We start from the raw sequence: 16,171 nt of genomic DNA, 5'->3' as shown, positions 1-16,171 counted from the left end.
TTGATCCACAACCTTTACTATATATTTGTCTTTACGAGCGAGATTTTTCCTTTCGTGTAAATTCTTCTTGTTATAGCCTTTTCTTTTCCACTTAGAGAAAACCCTTTAACATTTCTTTTAGAGTTGGTTTAGTAGTGATGAGCTCTTTTAGTTTTTGCTTCTCTGAGAGGTTCTTTCTCTCTTCTTTAATTCTAAATGATAATCTTGGTGGATAGAGTATCCTAGGTTGTAGGTTTTTCTCTTTCAGCACCTTAAATATATCATGCCACTCCCTTCTTGCCTACAAAGTTTCTGCAGAGAAATCAGCTTGTAGCCTCCTGGGTATTCCCTTGTATGTGACTCTGTTTTTCTCTTGCTGCCTTTAGAATTCTCTCTTTATCTTTAACTTTTGCCATTTTAATTATGATGTCTTGGTGTGGGTCTCTTTGGGTTCATCTTGTTTGGGACTCTCTGTGATTCCTATACCTGGATATTTGTTTCCTTCTTTGGGTTTGGGAAGTTTTCAACCATAATTTCACCAAATACATTTTTGACCTCTCTCTCTCTCCCTTCCTTCTGGGACCTCTATAATGTGAATATTAGTATGCTTGATGTTGTCCCAGAGATCCCTTAAACTGGTCTCATTTTTTAAAGGTTTTTTTGTTGTTCTGATTGGGTAGTTTCCATTATTCTGTTTTCCAGATCAAATGTGTGTTCTTCTGTATCACTTGATCTGATGTTAATTCCTTTTAGTGTGTTTTTCATTTCACGTACTGTATTCTTCAGCCCTGACTTGGTTCTTTTTTATATTTTCTAGTTCCTTGTAAAAATTTTCACAGTGTTCGTCTATTTTCCCTAGTTCAGTTAGCACTCTTATTACTAATGCTTTGAACACTTTATCTAGTAAATTATTTATCTGTTTCATTAGTTGTTTTTTTCAGGTTTTTTCCCTGGTTTTTTTGTTTGGAATAAATTCCTCTGTCTTCTTATTTTGCTTAACTTTATCTCTATGAAATTAGGTGAAAAAGTTACCTATCCCAGTCTTGAAGAGGTATCCTTGTGTGAGAGCATCACTATGCAGTCTCTGTGTGCCCAGTGCCTTTGGTGGGAGAACTGGATCTAAAGTAAGCACAGGTCATGTCTTTCCCCAGTGTGTGCTGGCAGCTATCACCTTGGTGGGAGGTGGGGCTGGAGGTGGAGGGCCTAGAGCTAGAGCCAGAGCCAGGTGTGAGCCAGGGCTTCTCCTATTCTCAGTGGCTGTCACTGCCCTACCGAGAGTGGCGTCTGGTCCCAGGATACTGGAGCAGAAGCCGAGGTTTGGGTCTGAGCTGGTTCTGTTTCCTCTAAGTGTGCTTTCTACCCTGCTCCCAGTGATGGCACCTTTGCCCCAGAGGGGGCAGTGCTGGAGCAAGAGGGGCTGTAGTGGGTGCTTGGCATGGGCTGGGGCACACTCTGGGCAGTCCTGGCACTCCAGTCAGAGCTCCAGACCACTCCTGATCTGTTGCTTCTGCGAATGCCAGTAATGGCTGCCCTTGCCCCAGCTGAATGCCATGCCAGGTCTGAGCTGGCTTCGTCCCCACCCCCCACCCCCCCAAACTGTGCACTCTCTTTGGCACCAGCAGCTTTCTCCCTAGAGTGGAGCTGTGCCAGAGCCAGGGAATCAGTGCAGCTGCTTGACGTGGGCTGGGGTGTGCATTGGGCTGGGGCATTTGCAGGAAACCAGCCAGAGTCCCAGGCTGTTTCAGTCAGCTTCCTGCACCTTGTTCCCTGGAGTAAGCAAGCATGTGCTTGTTTTTCATGAGTGGAATCTAGGTTTCTAACAGCTGTTCTCTGAGTCCTGCTGGTTTTCAAACCAACTAAGGGGATTCATCTTCCTGGTGTCAGACCCTAGGGTTGTGGTGCCTAATAATGTGGTTTGAACCACTCACCTGTGCACCCTTTCTTTTTTTAAATTTACTTACTTACTCAGTTAATTAATTTTTGGCTGCGTTGGGTCTTCGTTGCTGCGCACGGGCTTTCTCCAGTTGCGGTGAGTGGGGGAGCTACTCTTTGTTGTGGTGCGCAGGCTTCTCATTGTGGTGGCTTCTCTTGTTGCAGAGCACGGGCTCTAGGCAACAGGAGCTTTAGTAGTTGTGGCACGTGGGCTCAGTAGTTGTGGCACACGGGCTTAGTTGCTCCGCGGCATGTGGGCTCTTCCCAGACCAGGGCTTGATCCCGTGTCCCCCGCATTGGCAGGCGGATTCTTAACCACTGCACCACCAGGGAAGCCCTGTGTGCCCTTTTTGAGCAATTTTGCTTTTAGTCATTTATCGTTAGATTGTGCTTCTGAAATGTTCATAATTTTGTTTCAAATAGGAGAAAATTGGGCTCAATCTACATTTATTCTAAAATATCCCCAAAATATGTATTTGGTTCAGTAAATTTTGGTTTTATCCAGACTTTGAAATATCAGGGAGTTGCTTACATTGATGGTGTGAATGTTTATTGACAATACAGCAAATGGGAAAACAAGTCATGGAGTCATATGTTAAGTATGAGCTCCATTTTTTTCCTGGCTGTTAAATACTGATTTTTTAAAAGTCTACAAGTATTACACCACAGTATCAATAGGAGTTCCTCTTGGTAATGAATAGTGAGGGTGTCTGTGGCGGGGAATCAGCTTCCATGTGATCCTTCAAGTGATGCCACCCAGATGGTTCCAGCATCCTGAAACCCAAGGAGGATTGTGTAAAGAAGAAGAGATTCTTTGTCCCCTCCTAGGGGCACAGGTTCTGACCTGATTGCCTCTCTTCCTACCCATATTCCATGTGGATTTTTCTTTACACCCTTGGTTGTATAAGAGTCTTTCTGCCAGTCTCCAGTTTGTTGTCAGTGGGAATTGCTCCACATTGTAGATGTATTTTTGATATGTTCGTTGGGGGGGAGGTGAGCTCAGCATCCTCCTACTCTGCCACCTTGATCTTCTTGATGCCATACTGTTTCGATTACTGTGGTTTTGCAGTATAGGTTTTGCAATATAGTTTGAAATCAGGAAGCATGATGCTTCAGCTTTTTTCTTCCTTTCTCAAGATTGCTTTGGCTATTCACGGTCTTTTGGGCTTCCATACAAATTTTAGAATTGTTCGTTCTGTTTCTGTGAAAAGTGCTATTGGAATTTTGATAGGGATTGTGTTGAATCTCTAGATTTCTTTGGGTAGTATGGACATTTTAACAGTATTAATTCTTCCAATCCATGAGCACAGAATGTCTTTCCATTTATTTGTGTTATCTTCAGTTTTTTTTTCCATTAATGTCTTATAGTTTTCAGTGTGCAGGTCTTTCACCTCCTTGGTTAAATTTATTCTTAGGAATTTTTTACTTTTGATGCAATTGTAAATGGGATTGTTTTCTTAATTTTTTTCCTGATAGTTCATTATTAGTGTATAGAAATGTAACAGATTTTCGTATATTGATTTTTTTTTTTCGTGGGGGGACCATGCCACATGGCTTGTGGGATCTTAGCTCCCTGACCAGGGATTGAACCCGCGCCCTTGGCAGTGAAAGCACAGAGTCATAATTACTGGTCTGCCATGGAATTCCCTGTATATTGATTTTGTATCCTGCAGCCTTACTGAATTTATTAGTTCTAATAGCTTTTTGGTGGATTCTTTAGGGTTTTCTTTATATAAAATCATGTCATCTGCATATAGTGACAGTTTTACTTCTTCCTTTCCAATTTGGATGCTTTTTATTTTTATTGCCTGACTGCTCTGACTAGGACTTCCGATACTAGGTTGAGTGAAAGTGGCGAGAATGGGCATCCTTGCCTTGTGTTTGATCTTTGAGGAAAAGCTTTCAGCTTTTCACCATTGAGTATGATTTTAGCTGTGGACTTGTCATATATGGCCTTTATTATGTTGAGGTGCGTTCCCTCTATACCCAGTTTGGTGAGAGTTTTTACGAGTGGATGTTGAATTTTTTCAAATGCTTTTTCTGCATCTGTTGAGATGGTCATGTGATTTTTATCCTTTTTGTTAATTGTGTATATCGCATTGATTACTTTGTGGGTGTTGAACCATCCTTGCGTCCCTGACATTGGCATCTTGTGCATTCCCTGTTTTAACCTAACAGATACCATCATTATGCACCCATTTGGTCAAGGCAGAAACTGAGTCATCATAGATGCTTCCCTCCTCCTCTCCTTCCAGTCATTTACTACTGTGCTTTTGGCATCTTTCTTTTTGTCCTCCTGGATACTGCCTGGGTTTAAGCATCGTATCCTATCACGATTGGCAGAACAATCTCCTAAACTGGTCTCCCCACTTCCAGACTTTCTTGTCATGTTTGTCCTCCTTGTGTTGGCTGCAGAGAGATCTGCAACCAGATCTGATGCTTTACTTCCCTACTGAAAACCCTTGGCTCTCCATTGTGCTGTGCCCCCTGCTTCCTTTCCAGGCCCATCTGCCATGCACTCTGTGCACCTGTGTTATCACAGTGGTTGCTGCTCCTCACCCCAGCCTTCCCTGCACTCACCTACCTCCTGGTCTGTCCTTTGGCAGCTCTGGGAAGCTGCCTCTTCTCCCTCCCTTTCTCTCCATCTGTTGTAGATGTTCCCCCATCTGCCTCTAGCATGCTGCTTAGTGACCAGGGTGGTAGAGAATGGTTGTGTTTGGGTTTGAATTCCAGCTCTGCTACTTCATAGCTTTCTGAGTTGTTATTCTCTAGGCCTGTTTTCTACGTGGGTCAGGTGAATGAACAGTGCTCCTTTGCAGTGTGGAGAATACAGTTTTCACCTCACCTCCTCAGGTTACTTATTCATCCATCAGGAATCAGCTCAGCATTTACCTCCCTGAACCAGGCCCCTCTCCCCAGGGTTATGTTTTAATAGCACTGGCTAGTGCACGTCTAATTTGTGCAAAATATTTTCCTAAGTATTTTGCATGTCATTTAATCCTCACGAGATCGACCATTTTCCAGAAGTGTAGACAGAGGCTGAAGTGCCAATGCTCCCGCCACTGGTAAATGATGGAGGTGGGATCCTGAACCTGGAGTCTGGCCAGAGAAGTCTGTTCTCTTAACTGCTGCCTCTATCTTATCAGCTTGTTAATTTACTCATAGCAGTTTTAACCGTTTGTTGCCTAAATAAGCAGTTAGGTGCCATGTGAAATGTCTGGCTTGCTGCCTGGCACGGAGGGATTCAGAAATCAGAAAATGTGGAATGAACAGTTCTTATTCCCTGGCAGCCTCGAGGACATAAGGGCCCTCAAAGGGAAGTGTTTTCTTCGGGATTCCTTGCTGCCGGAGTTGCTCGTGTTTCCTGCCCGAACAGATCTGCATGAACACCCACTGTACCAGGCTGGTCACCTCATCCTACAAGACAAGGTAGGGTGGATGGGTGGAAAAGGGAGGAGCGGGAGGGGGGGAGTGATCAGCCTGGGGTCCCTTTCAGCCAGCCCCTGTGCTCTGCGCCGCCAGGCGAGCTCTCTCCCGGCCACGCTCCTGGCTCCACCTCCAGGTTCCCATGTCATCGACGCATGCGCTGCCCCAGGCAATAAGACCAGTCACTTGGCTGCTCTTCTGAAGAACCAAGGGTGAGTGCCATGGTCGGACAGGAGTGGGGTGGGGTCTGATCCTATATTTTGTAAGAAGAAATAAGGAACTCTTAACTCCAGTAGGTCACGAAGGCTGAAAGGAGGCCTTCCCTTTAAATATTTCCTCCTGGACCTAGGGCAGTTCCCTAAGCTTCCCAGTGGTTACACGTGTGAGATGTGAATCCCTTAGCCCTTGGGGCAGAGTGCCCTGGGCAGTTATTTCTAACCACTGACCTTTATTTTTTTTAACTTCGTTTTAAACTTCACGTGACTCACTTTAATTTTTTGTTTTAATCTTTTTTTGGCTGTGTCGGGTCTTAGTTGCAGCACACAGGGTCTTGGTTGAGGCGTGCGGGATCTTTCGTTGCGGCGCGGGCTCTGTAGTTTGAGGCACGTGGGCTCTCGTTGGGGTGCGCGAGCTCGGTCATCGTGGTGCACGGGCTGAGTTGCCCCGCAGCATGTGCGACCTCAGTTCCCTGACCAGGGATCGAACCCACGTCCCCTGCATCGGAATGTGGAATCTTTACCACTGGACCACCAGGGAGGTCCCCCACTGACCCTTTTTAAATATTAATTGAGAATTTAAAGACATTTAAATAGGATTTTCTGTGTGTCCTGACTTCAGGTACATGTTGCTGTGTCAGACCTGTGGGCTCTTAACGTGTTGCGTAAATTCTCAGTTCACCTCGACTCTGCCCTCCTCCCTAGGAAGATCTTTGCCTTTGACCTGGATGCCAAGCGGCTGGCTTCTACGGCTACCCTGCTGGCCCGGGCCGGGGTTTCTTGCTGCGAGCTGGCTGAGCAGGACTTCCTGGAGGTCTCGCCCTCAGACCAGCGTTATCGTCAGGTCCAGTACATCTTGCTGGATCCTTCTTGTAGTGGCTCTGGTGAGAAGGGGGAAAACGCGGCCGAGGGCCCCGCAGATCCAGAGCGGCCTTAGAGCGGGGATGGGGGGTGTGGCAGTGCTCGTTCGTTTTGGCCTCGGGTTTAGTTCTGGCTCAGGTTATCCTGTGAATGGTCAGACGTGCTCATCTGTATGTGGGGCTTTCATACGAAATCGGGCAGCGTGTGGTGAAAGCACTCTTCCCTAGGGATGCTGACCAGACAGCTGGAGGAGCCCGGGACCGGCGTACCGAGCCAGGAGCGCCTGCGAGCACTGGCCGGCTTTCAGCAGCGGGCGCTGAGCCACGCGCTCACGTTCCCCGCCCTGCGGCGCCTCGTCTACTCCACGTGCTCCCTCTACCAGGAGGAGAACGAAGACGTGGTGCGAGCCGCCCTGCAGCAGAGCCCAGCAGCCTTCAGGTAGTGGGTGTCCACCAGGGTCTTGGGGCGGGGGCCGCCCTCTTACCTAGAAGCCCATTCCGTTTCCTCTCTGCAGGCTGGCTCCTGTCCTCCCCTCGTGGCCGCACCGAGGCCTTGGCACTTTTCCAGGCGCTGAGCACTGCCTCCGGGCCTCCCCCGAGACCACGCTCACTGGCGGCTTCTTCGTTGCTGTACTTGAACGGGTAGAGGTGCCCAGGTGAGCGAGCAGGGGGCCTGCTTGGAAGACGCTGGAGGATTGGGACACATCTAACTCTCTCTTCTTTTCTTCCAGCTCCGTCTCACAGGCTGAAGCATCAGCCCCAGAAGTTACACCCAGCCCAGCCCCAAAGAGAAAGAAGAGGCGGCGAAAAGCAACAGCCGCCCCCAGCTCGCAGCCTGGCGTGTAGCAGGTGCTCGGAGCTTTGACCCCCCGGGTCCCCCCAGCAAGCTTAGTCTCGGGCCCTCAGCCCCAGGCAGCGGTTTCGTTCGCAAAGGCTCTTTCCATGGCTGGAGGGGGAAAACCGGTAACCCCGTTTCTCCGGCGGGAAAGAGCGGCTGTCCCTGCACCGTGGGTCCCTCCCCTGGGCTCTGTTCTTGCTGGTGAGACGCACTGCTTCCCACAAAAATAAAAGGCAGGACACGGTCTACGATAGATCACAGTTTTTTTTAATGACATAAGCAAGGAGAACAATCTCACGTTCATCCTAGAAACTCCAACTAGACTCACAGGAATTCAGTCTTTATTTGTAATGGAAAGTCCCAGCCTCCCGTCCCTGTCCAGTGCACGTGCGGGTGTCCACACCCGCACTCACGCGCTCACACTCAGGCTGCGCCAGGACGCCCGCTTCAGGGGGGCTCCTGGACCAGCTGTCCTGCCTGTGGAACTGAGGTAAACTAGCTGCGAGTACTAAGCTGAGAGGGGCTACCTTAGGTAAGGTATAGGCAGAAGCTTGATTTCGAGACCCGCGCCCACCCCGCCTCCAATCCTAGCAGGCGCCTGAGGCTCGGGCCCCTCCTCAGCTCCACACACAACGGTTAAGCACTAACAGAGCCCTCCCTGGGGCCGGGGAGGCGCATCCCCTGCCACACAACATTCACCCTCATTCACCAAGGGGAGGGGGACTAGTGACATCTACATCACATTATTTATAAAATAAGAATTACATTTTGTGTTTCCAGAAGGCGCTCTAGTCCCTCAGGAAAGCTGCCTGGGACAGCACTTGAGCCTCTTCTTCACACAGGCATAACTTAACTCTACAGCTAAATTTCTAGTCAATAGCGTTTATACTTCACCACCTCAATGAACCAAGCTTGAAGGAATTTAAAAGGCAATTTAGCTTAAATACAAAAATAAATTTTTATTTTGTTAAAAAATGTTTAAATATTTTTCCTTTTAATTTAGACACACGCATTCATACTTCTCCCAAAGAGGATGGGCATGGCAGCAAGGTTTTCGGGCCTGGGGTATGTGGTTTTGGAACCAAGGAAGAAGGAAGGAAGGAAGGGGTGGAGGAAGTAAGGAAGGGGTGGAGGAAGTAAGATACAATTTTAAAATGTGGTTCATTAATTTAGGTTCTCTAACATACACTACAAGTGACTTAGCCTACAGTGAAGTTAGGCAGGTGGGACAGAAACAGCAGAGGGAAGAGGCCTTGCTCCCCTCAGACCCATCCTCCTTGGCTGCCAGCCCTTAAAGTCAAAACACCATTTGAAAATTCAAGACTCGGCACTTGTAGCCGCAAAGTGGTGCTACTTTCCACATTCAATTAGCGAGGCCCCAGGAACTTGAGAAACAGTTAAGTCCGGCACTACCAACATGCCGCCACTCATACAATTCAGTTCTTCCTCCAAACTCGATTCAAAGAGCAATAGACGTGAGCATCAGACAGACAAAATAACAGGACAAGGCTTTAGACATAAAATCCCGGAGAGGCAGACAAGCCCAGTGAGGCCAACGGGGACGGACGGTGGGCGAGGAGGCAGCTGGAAGCAGCGGGGGAGTCCTGCCTGCTCCAGGAGCTTCCCTCTCCTGGGGAAGGTATCACTCCTGGGTCTGCCGGGCTAACAGTCTTGAGCCACCAAGCTTTTAGGGGCCAAACTGGCAGAGAGGGTCGGGGATGAAACTTGGCAGGAGGAAGTGGAAGAGCAGGAGCAGCACCCACTGGGGCCTCCAAGGCAGAGCGAGAGTCAGGATCATTTAAAATGGAATCGATCCTGCAAGGAACCAGTAAGGGATGAAGCAGCAAGAAATGGGGAAACAGAGTCCCCTAATGGGACCAGAGGGGGAGAACCACTTTTTATAGCCAAGCCAAGCAAGGTAAAGTGTTAGGGATAATCCATCCCCCGGTCCCATCAAATGCATATCAGAGATGCACGTGGGTGAGGGATCTACCTGCTGCCCTCCGGCAAAGATGGCTCTCAGGGAGAAGGCGGGGAGGGAGGCCGCCTGACCAAGCTCATACACTAAACGAGAGTCAAGGAAGGCAGTGGACGATATGTACAGATGTTTCTTTAGTTCTCTCCAGCCTCACCAGTGGAACTGTTCAAGTAAGGTAGTAATAGGCTTCTGCCCTGCCACATCCTGCCTCCCCCTCCTCCCTCGAGAGGCCTGAGGCTTCTGCTTCCTGGAAGAGGGAAACAGCCCCTGGGGCTGCCACCACCTCCCTGGTGGCCGAAGCCAGAGGTCTGGGGCAGGTCTGTGTTACGGAACTGGAAGGGTCAGAGGCTCTTCCTAGCAGGTGCTGAGGTCCAGATTTGGGCAAAGGTGGCGGGGTTGTGGGGGGCAGGGGCAAAGGCTATTTCTTGCGGGTGTGCTGCCTTCGGGCCTGCAGTCGCTGTCGAGCCCCTGGGGTCTTGGATCCCGCACCGATGGAAAAGGAGGGGGCCGCCGATCCTGGAAAGATTCAACAAGATCTCATCAGGGTAGCTGCTACCTGAGAGCAGTCTCTAAAGAACACCGAGTGCTGGGAGAAAGCCTCGCCAAGCTCTAGCAATTCTTCCGGGGGAGGGCTTATTAAAAAGGCAAAATCCCAAAACCACAGACAGGCTGGGAGCAAGGCCCAGGAAGGCATTTTTACCTGGCATCCCAGCAGTCTGGCTCCTTCTCATCTCTGCTGCCCAACTCCAAACCTGGCTTGCGCTGGACTCCCAGACGGGCCTCGGAGAGCCGGAGCTGCCAGCCCACCCCACCCCCTCTTCAGAGAGGAGATACGCAGGTCACACTGGCAACAAGGAGACTGGCCGCTTACCGAAAGGTCCAACTCCGACAAAGCCTTGGGCGGGTGTTGAGGACGCCCCAAAGGAGAGGCTGCTGCCTGATGCGCCCACCCCAGGGGCAGGGGTGTTCTGACCAAAGGCGGGTGTGGAGGTGCCTAGGATGAAGAGACAGCAGAGAACTGTAGAGACCAGGCCGGTGAGCAGAGGGGAATGAGCCTAGCGGGGAGGTCTGCTCCCGGCAGGGCCTTCCCTGCAGGACCCCTTAGCTCCCATTCAGCCCGCTGGAAGGAGGCCTCAACACGCGTTGCCCCAGGTGGGCCTCCCAGCCTGCTAACAGCTGTGCCGCAGTGGACACAAGCCCCTCAGGTTGCCTTCTGACCACCTACGGCCTAGGGCCTCTGCATTCTCTTGGCCACCAGACACAGCAGCAGATGACCATCAATGGACCGCCACCTCTAGCCTGACCGGGTCACCTCCCTTCCACCAGGACTAGAAGGCGTTACGCCTCTTCTCCTTGTTCAGCGGTCTCCTCCCCTCCGCCCGGTGGGTCCCCTGATCTCCCCCAGGGGCCCACTGGGACTCAGCCGCCAGCAAACGCCCCGCCCTCACTAAGTGCCGCTGTCAGCACCGGCCCCGCGGGGCCTCCCGGCTCTTCCTTCTCCCATGGGGCGGGAGGCGCCCGGGGCCCCTGCAGGCACTGCACCGTCTCCCCTCTCGGCCACCGCTGCAACCCCGGCTCCCGCTTTTCCTCAGCCTCGGAGGGCCTCCCGGCCACCGCCCCTGATGCTACCACTTATTTTAGGTCTGTATCTGGTAACTGAACGACGCTGGGGAAGCAGAACGGTGCCGACTGGCCTCACTGTAACTTCACAAGCACGCTTTTCCAGCCTCAAAGCTGCCTGCGATCCCATTCCATCTTCTCCCCAGCTCCAAAAAGACCACTTTCGACAGGCCCTGCGGTGCCCTCACACACACCTCCCCCAAACCACAGCCCAAGCTCTTCTTGTCACAGTCTCGGAGGTTAAATTTGTTACTTCCTCAGAGAGGCATTCCTCCGGTCTTTAATCACATACTTTATCAAGACATTTCTTGCTACCTGACATGCTATTTACACATTTAATACCTGTTTCTTCACTACCACAGTGTAAAGCTCCACAGGAGCAGACGCTGCACGGCAGACCAAGTCAACTCCTGACCTTACCTCCAAACACAGGTTTGCTGTCCGGCGTGCTGGCCACGTTGAAGGCAAAGGGTGTGCTCTGGCTGGGCGCGCCCAAGCTGTTCTGACTCAAGCCTCCCCCGAAAGGGGTCGTGCTGCCAGTGGTCCCACCCTGTCCCGCTCCAAAGCTGAACGCTCCAGAGGCAGAGCTGGTGCCTGGGGCGGCCGCACTGATGCCAAAGCCCCCGCCGCCGGCTGGGGCTGCCGATCCCCCAAACGTGAAGGGCGATGGTGTCGTGCTGCCAAACACCGAGCTACTGGTCCCGCTGCTGGTGGTCTGGGTCGTAGCTCCAAAGCCAGAGGTGGTGGCTGCGCCGAAGGAGAAGGCAGCTGTGGTGCCGCCAAAGGCCGGCTGGGTGCTGGCAGGGGTGCCGAAGGCAGAGGCCGTGGCCTTCAGACCACCGAAGGCCGACTGCGCGGTGCCACCGAAGGCTGGCTGGGCCGGGGCTGGCGCTGGAGCCGCGGTCGGGGCCGGGGCTGCAGAGTTTCCAAAAGTGAAAGAGCTGCCGAAGCTGGGGACGAGGGCTGACTTGGCGGCCCCCTGCTGCTGCCCCTCTACAGCCCCGAAGGCGGGCTGGGGGTTGGCTCCCGGGTAGGACGGGGGAGGCAGCTTGGCGCTCGAGCCGAAGGGAATGTTGAACGCTGGGGCGGCGGCGCTGCTGAACGTGGGCGCGGGCTGGCTGCTGCTGGCTGGGGCCGAGGCGGTGAGGGTGCTGCCGAAGCCGCTGAAGCTGGCCGTGCTGCTGCTGGGGGCGCTCTGGGCGGCACTGGGAAGGGACTCGCCAAAGGTGGCGACTGCTGTCGAAGCGGGCGTGGCGGGAGGCTTGCCGAATTGGAATATGGGGCCCACGGCTGGGCTGAAGCTGGCGCCGGAAGCAAGGGGAGTCCCGAAGAGGAAGGGCTGGGAGGTGGACGCGGTGGTGTTCGTCACGCCGCTCAGGGTGCTGGTCGCGGTGCGCGCGCCGAAGCTGAACGCGGGCTTCGGAGCAGAGTCTGCGGAGGTGCTGGCTGTGGTCGCGGACGCCACTGCAGAGGTGGCGCCGGCCTGGCCACTGAAGAGAGGGGCGCTCGTGGTGGTGGCTGGAGTAGCTGTTTGCTTGAAGGAGAAGGGGGTTAACGTGGGCACGGATGCAGGTGGCTCCATGTTGCTAAAGATAGGCTTGAAAGTGAGGGGTGGGCTGCCGGTCGTCGTGGGCACGGCTGAGCTGGAAGAGGCTGCGGCTGTGACCTTGGAAGGGCTAGAGGGCAAGGGGCCCTCGTTCTCGCTTTTAGGTGGGACCACAAAAATGGGCTTGAACATGGGAGATGCTGAAGACACAGCAGGGGCCGCAGAGGCAGGAGGGTTAGCAGGTGGGGTGCTCAGCATTCCAAACAGAAGACTCTGCTTGGGGCTGGGAGACGGGGCGGACGGGGCTTGGGATTTGGCAGATGTCTCAGCCTGAGGGTCTGGAGGTGACTCGGTGGCGTCAGTGACTGGTCCTGGGGAAGAAGCAGGGGTCAGCCCCAGGAAAGTGGTGGTGGATTTGGGGTCTGAGGAGGTGCCTGGAGGGGGTGCTGACTCTGAAGAGCCCAGAGGGCTGGGTGTCTTCGGAGGCGAATGGGCCACGGTGGTTGCCACGCCAGCAGACTCTGGGAAGAAGAGTAGAGCAAGTGAATTTGGAACATCTCAAACATGATGCAGTGTTCAATGCCTAGCACAGTGCTAGGGAGTCAACAATGATGACTAAATCTATATCACAGGCCTTTAAACTGTTCATTCCTGAAAGTCAAGGAAGTGTTCATAATTTCTACCCTTCACAGGTCATAAGAAAGATAGAAGAGGATAAATCTTGGCCCACTTGGGGGTTAAATGTGTAGAAACTAAGAAAAATCCAATTACCTGAACTCAAGTCCAATTAATTATGTAGATATACCTTATTCATCTAACAAAGATGTACTATATTACATTCAGCCACCAGGCGCTAAGTACAGAGCATATGACCATGAATGAGATGGTCTCCGCCCATGAGCCCTGGGAGAGGCTGAATACCTAATATAGTCTACACTACGATAAAGTGCAGTAGAGGAGTGTGTATATGTGCAGTGCCAAGGCGGCAAGGGGCTGGAACAGCCAGCAGGTCCTTGGAAGCCTATCACCTTGTGCCTGCAGTCTAGCAAGCATGTGACAAGACACCTTAACCATGTGATGGTTTATACTTCAGGGACACCTCATGAGGTGAGCACTGTTCTTCCTTTACAGATGAAGACAACAAGGCTCAGAGCAGCTGCGGGACTGGGTTTCAAATCAAGAGCGAGCTGACTACCAGAGCTAAGCTGCCTCCCCAGCTTTCAGTGTTGCAGCCCTTCCCTAAAATGTCCTGATTACAGATTGCTAAAGCTCTTAAGCTTGCACCAGCTCAGGTTTGGGAAGTTAGAATAGGTTCAACCTTTACAGCAATTTCCAGCAACTGATGGGCATGGTGCTTTTACTTCCACCTAAACAAAGGCTGATGTCATTACGTGCTCCAAAGTAAGCTCTCCCACTCACCGGGGAGGGATGGTAGGCCTGGGGAATTCTGCATCTTCTTCAAGCTCTCCAAGAGTGGGTTAGTGCTTGGGGCTGGGAGGGAGGTTGGGGGTGAAGCAGTCCCAGCAGCAGGCAGGGTAAAAGTGAAAGAAGACTGACTGGTAGGTGGGTTCTCAGTGACAGAGCTTGAGGCAGTATCTAGGGAAGAAAGAAAAGATGACATTGTCCTCCCTCGTTTGGGAATTCTTTCCAGTGGCATATCACGGAGCACGGGGAGTTCAGGGCCTCAGTACAACTCATTTAGGAAGGCTTCCCTTCAATCTCAATGCTCACTGTTCTCCAGATTCCACTGAGGACCCAAATGGATTTCCCAGATGAGAAAGACCAAAATAAAACCAAAGGAAACAAACCCTCTCTGGGGTGCGAGACTGATCTACACTCCTTACCAGTCTTACCCTCCAAGACCTTGTTAAACCACTGTAAAGACGCTTTCTTTTCCAAGTCTAAGTCTTCAGCAGTGATTGAATAACCAAGCTGGGGAGGTGGAGGCTACCAAAGAGAAAAGGAGGTTATCAATCAGGAGAAACTGGAAGAATCCTATATTTAGCCTTTCTAAGACAGAGTTAAGCTGGGGTGGGCAGAGGTAGATGGACAAGACCATACCAAGGTCAGCTGGTCCCCTCGCCTGGAGGGCAGCAACTGAACCTTCCGTTTACGCTGCCCAGAGCTGCCAGGTGTTGATGGGGAATTCCACGAGTTCTGTTTCTTCCACGTGGTTTTATCTGCAACTAAAAAAAGAAAGACTTGTTTTCTTCCTCCTCTCTGCCAGAAATGGATACGTTTGTCTATCCCGTTTTTAACACTGAGTTTTCACTGGGTATCTCTGAAAGATTCGATCTTCCATGATTTGGGCTCTTGGACGGTATCTGCAAGATTATATAGTCAAGAGGATATAAAGACAGAATTGCTCCAAATGCAGGTATACAACTGCCTGCTGGACAATAATTACCTGGATTGGTCACAGATACCTCAACCTAAGCTTATCTGTAGCCCACTGTTACCACACGTTATACTGTACCTGTCGGTGTCACCTTTCTCCCTTACCTGACTGTAAATTTCTGAAGGACAGAGACTCCTGTCTCTGTATCTAACAGGCCCTTCACAAGGCAAGGCTCAACACTTCCACCACCAAAAGCCACTCTAGTGCATTCATCAACTTACCCTTTTCTCCCCGGGACTCCTTGTCTGTTACCAATGGCGTCGAAGAACTAGAATGATGAGAAAGCTCCTCTTCTCTGTAGGAGGAAAAGGCAGAATTAAGTTTAAGAAAGACTTGCTGACAAAAAGTACTGGAAAACTTCTTGTACCTGCTTACCTATCAACTGGTCTAGAACAACCATGATATAAGACCTCAGTATGCCAGGACAAAAAATAAAAGAAGTCAAAAGAAAATTCCAACAGAAAAGAATGGAGGCAGTTCATGGAAACCAAGGAGAAACCTTTGTCTTACAACAAGCACAAACCAATAATCTTTAAAACCTTACTTACAACCCACCAAATTCCTGATCTAGTCACAGATCTGATCCCTAACAGAGTGACATTCAACTTGACTGCAGGTACCTAGAAGGTCAGCTGGAGTCAAAAACATGAAGTCTGCTGCCCGATGACATCATTCACTCTGTTCATTCTATTCTGTGTGGCCTCTACTCTTGCGCCGAGTCAAAAACATGAAGTCTGCTGCCCGATGACATCATTCACTCTGTTCATTCTATTCTGTGTGGCCTCTACTCTTGCACCCCTGTCACTCACGCTACAGTGTGAGGAAGAGAGCCAGAGGCCTCTACAGTTGGTACAAAAGAACTGTAAGAGATGAGAGCGATTCAGGTGGGCACTTCACTGTCCTCTAGATGTTAATTTCTTTGATCCTCCAAATCAGAGTTGCAGAAAGCCTAAGAGCCAAGTAAATGTCCCTCTTTTCCTGACCTCTCATTAATCCACACAGCAAACAATAATGGATTACCTTATTTTCTTCGCTGGCCTCTCTGGTGTCTGGGAGCGGGATGAGGCTGGGCTAGAGAAGGGAGATGAACTGGGACCACTCCTCTTCCACAGCTAAAAGTCAAACAGAAGTAACATGACTGACCCTAGCTGATAGTTTATCATCTGACCTTCAATATAATGTTGTGGTTCTATTCATCACTGCATATAAAATCTCCTTTTAGGTAACAAAAACAATATTTCTTTGTGAAGGAAGGCTCCTGAAAAGAAAGTCAATTGCCAGTATTAACTACAGGAGAAAAAGTCTGAAAAACTAATGGAATGCTAACTAATAAATGTAGAAGGAATGAATGTACTTTTGGCGTATATTAAAAAGTGGAC

The 16,171-nt window shown here is 50.8% G+C and overlaps 2 protein-coding genes across 4 annotated transcripts in view; one reads left to right on the top strand and one right to left on the bottom strand.

Moving 5' to 3' along the window:
- Positions 1-1,081: 1,081 nt before the first annotated feature.
- Positions 1,082-7,401, top strand: LOC102984829 (NOP2/Sun RNA methyltransferase 5). 2 transcript variants are annotated; one of them, XM_055090260.1, is made up of 7 exons: positions 1,082-1,103; positions 5,202-5,340; positions 5,434-5,549; positions 6,258-6,436; positions 6,641-6,851; positions 6,928-7,068; positions 7,144-7,401. In XM_055090260.1, exons 5-7 carry the CDS (start codon positions 6,643-6,645, stop codon positions 7,256-7,258), a joined length of 465 nt encoding a protein of 154 aa, XP_054946235.1. In that variant the 5' UTR covers positions 1,082-1,103; positions 5,202-5,340; positions 5,434-5,549; positions 6,258-6,436; positions 6,641-6,642; the 3' UTR covers positions 7,259-7,401. The 2 variants fall into 2 exon arrangements, with proteins under 2 accessions (XP_054946235.1, XP_028354464.2); XM_028498663.2 differs by lacking the exon at positions 1,082-1,103 and having other exon boundaries at positions 5,170-5,340.
- An 819-nt stretch (positions 7,402-8,220) lies between these two features.
- Positions 8,221-16,171, bottom strand: part of LOC102984355 (nuclear envelope pore membrane protein POM 121C) — a 21,751-nt gene continuing 13,800 nt past the window's right edge. The window contains exons 6-13 of one of the 2 annotated variants that reach the window (XM_007123197.4): positions 15,813-15,904; positions 15,014-15,087; positions 14,456-14,580; positions 14,239-14,341; positions 13,814-13,990; positions 11,269-12,915; positions 10,100-10,222; positions 8,221-9,744 (exon numbers count right to left, since the gene is read on the bottom strand). In XM_007123197.4, the coding sequence (XP_007123259.3) occupies positions 9,647-9,744; positions 10,100-10,222; positions 11,269-12,915; positions 13,814-13,990; positions 14,239-14,341; positions 14,456-14,580; positions 15,014-15,087; positions 15,813-15,904 (2,439 nt within the window). In that variant the 3' untranslated portion in view covers positions 8,221-9,646. The remainder of the gene's footprint in view (positions 9,745-10,099; positions 10,223-11,268; positions 12,916-13,813; positions 13,991-14,238; positions 14,342-14,455; positions 14,581-15,013; positions 15,088-15,812; positions 15,905-16,171) is intronic. The other variant, XM_007123198.4, reaches the window with a different exon arrangement.

The sequence above is a fragment of the Physeter macrocephalus genome, chromosome 14, assembly GCF_002837175.3.
Source record: "Physeter macrocephalus isolate SW-GA chromosome 14, ASM283717v5, whole genome shotgun sequence".
Taxonomy (NCBI): Eukaryota; Metazoa; Chordata; class Mammalia; order Artiodactyla; family Physeteridae; genus Physeter; species Physeter macrocephalus.
The sequence above is the reverse complement of the archived record's forward strand: the minus strand, read 5'-3'. Positions and strand labels throughout refer to the sequence as shown.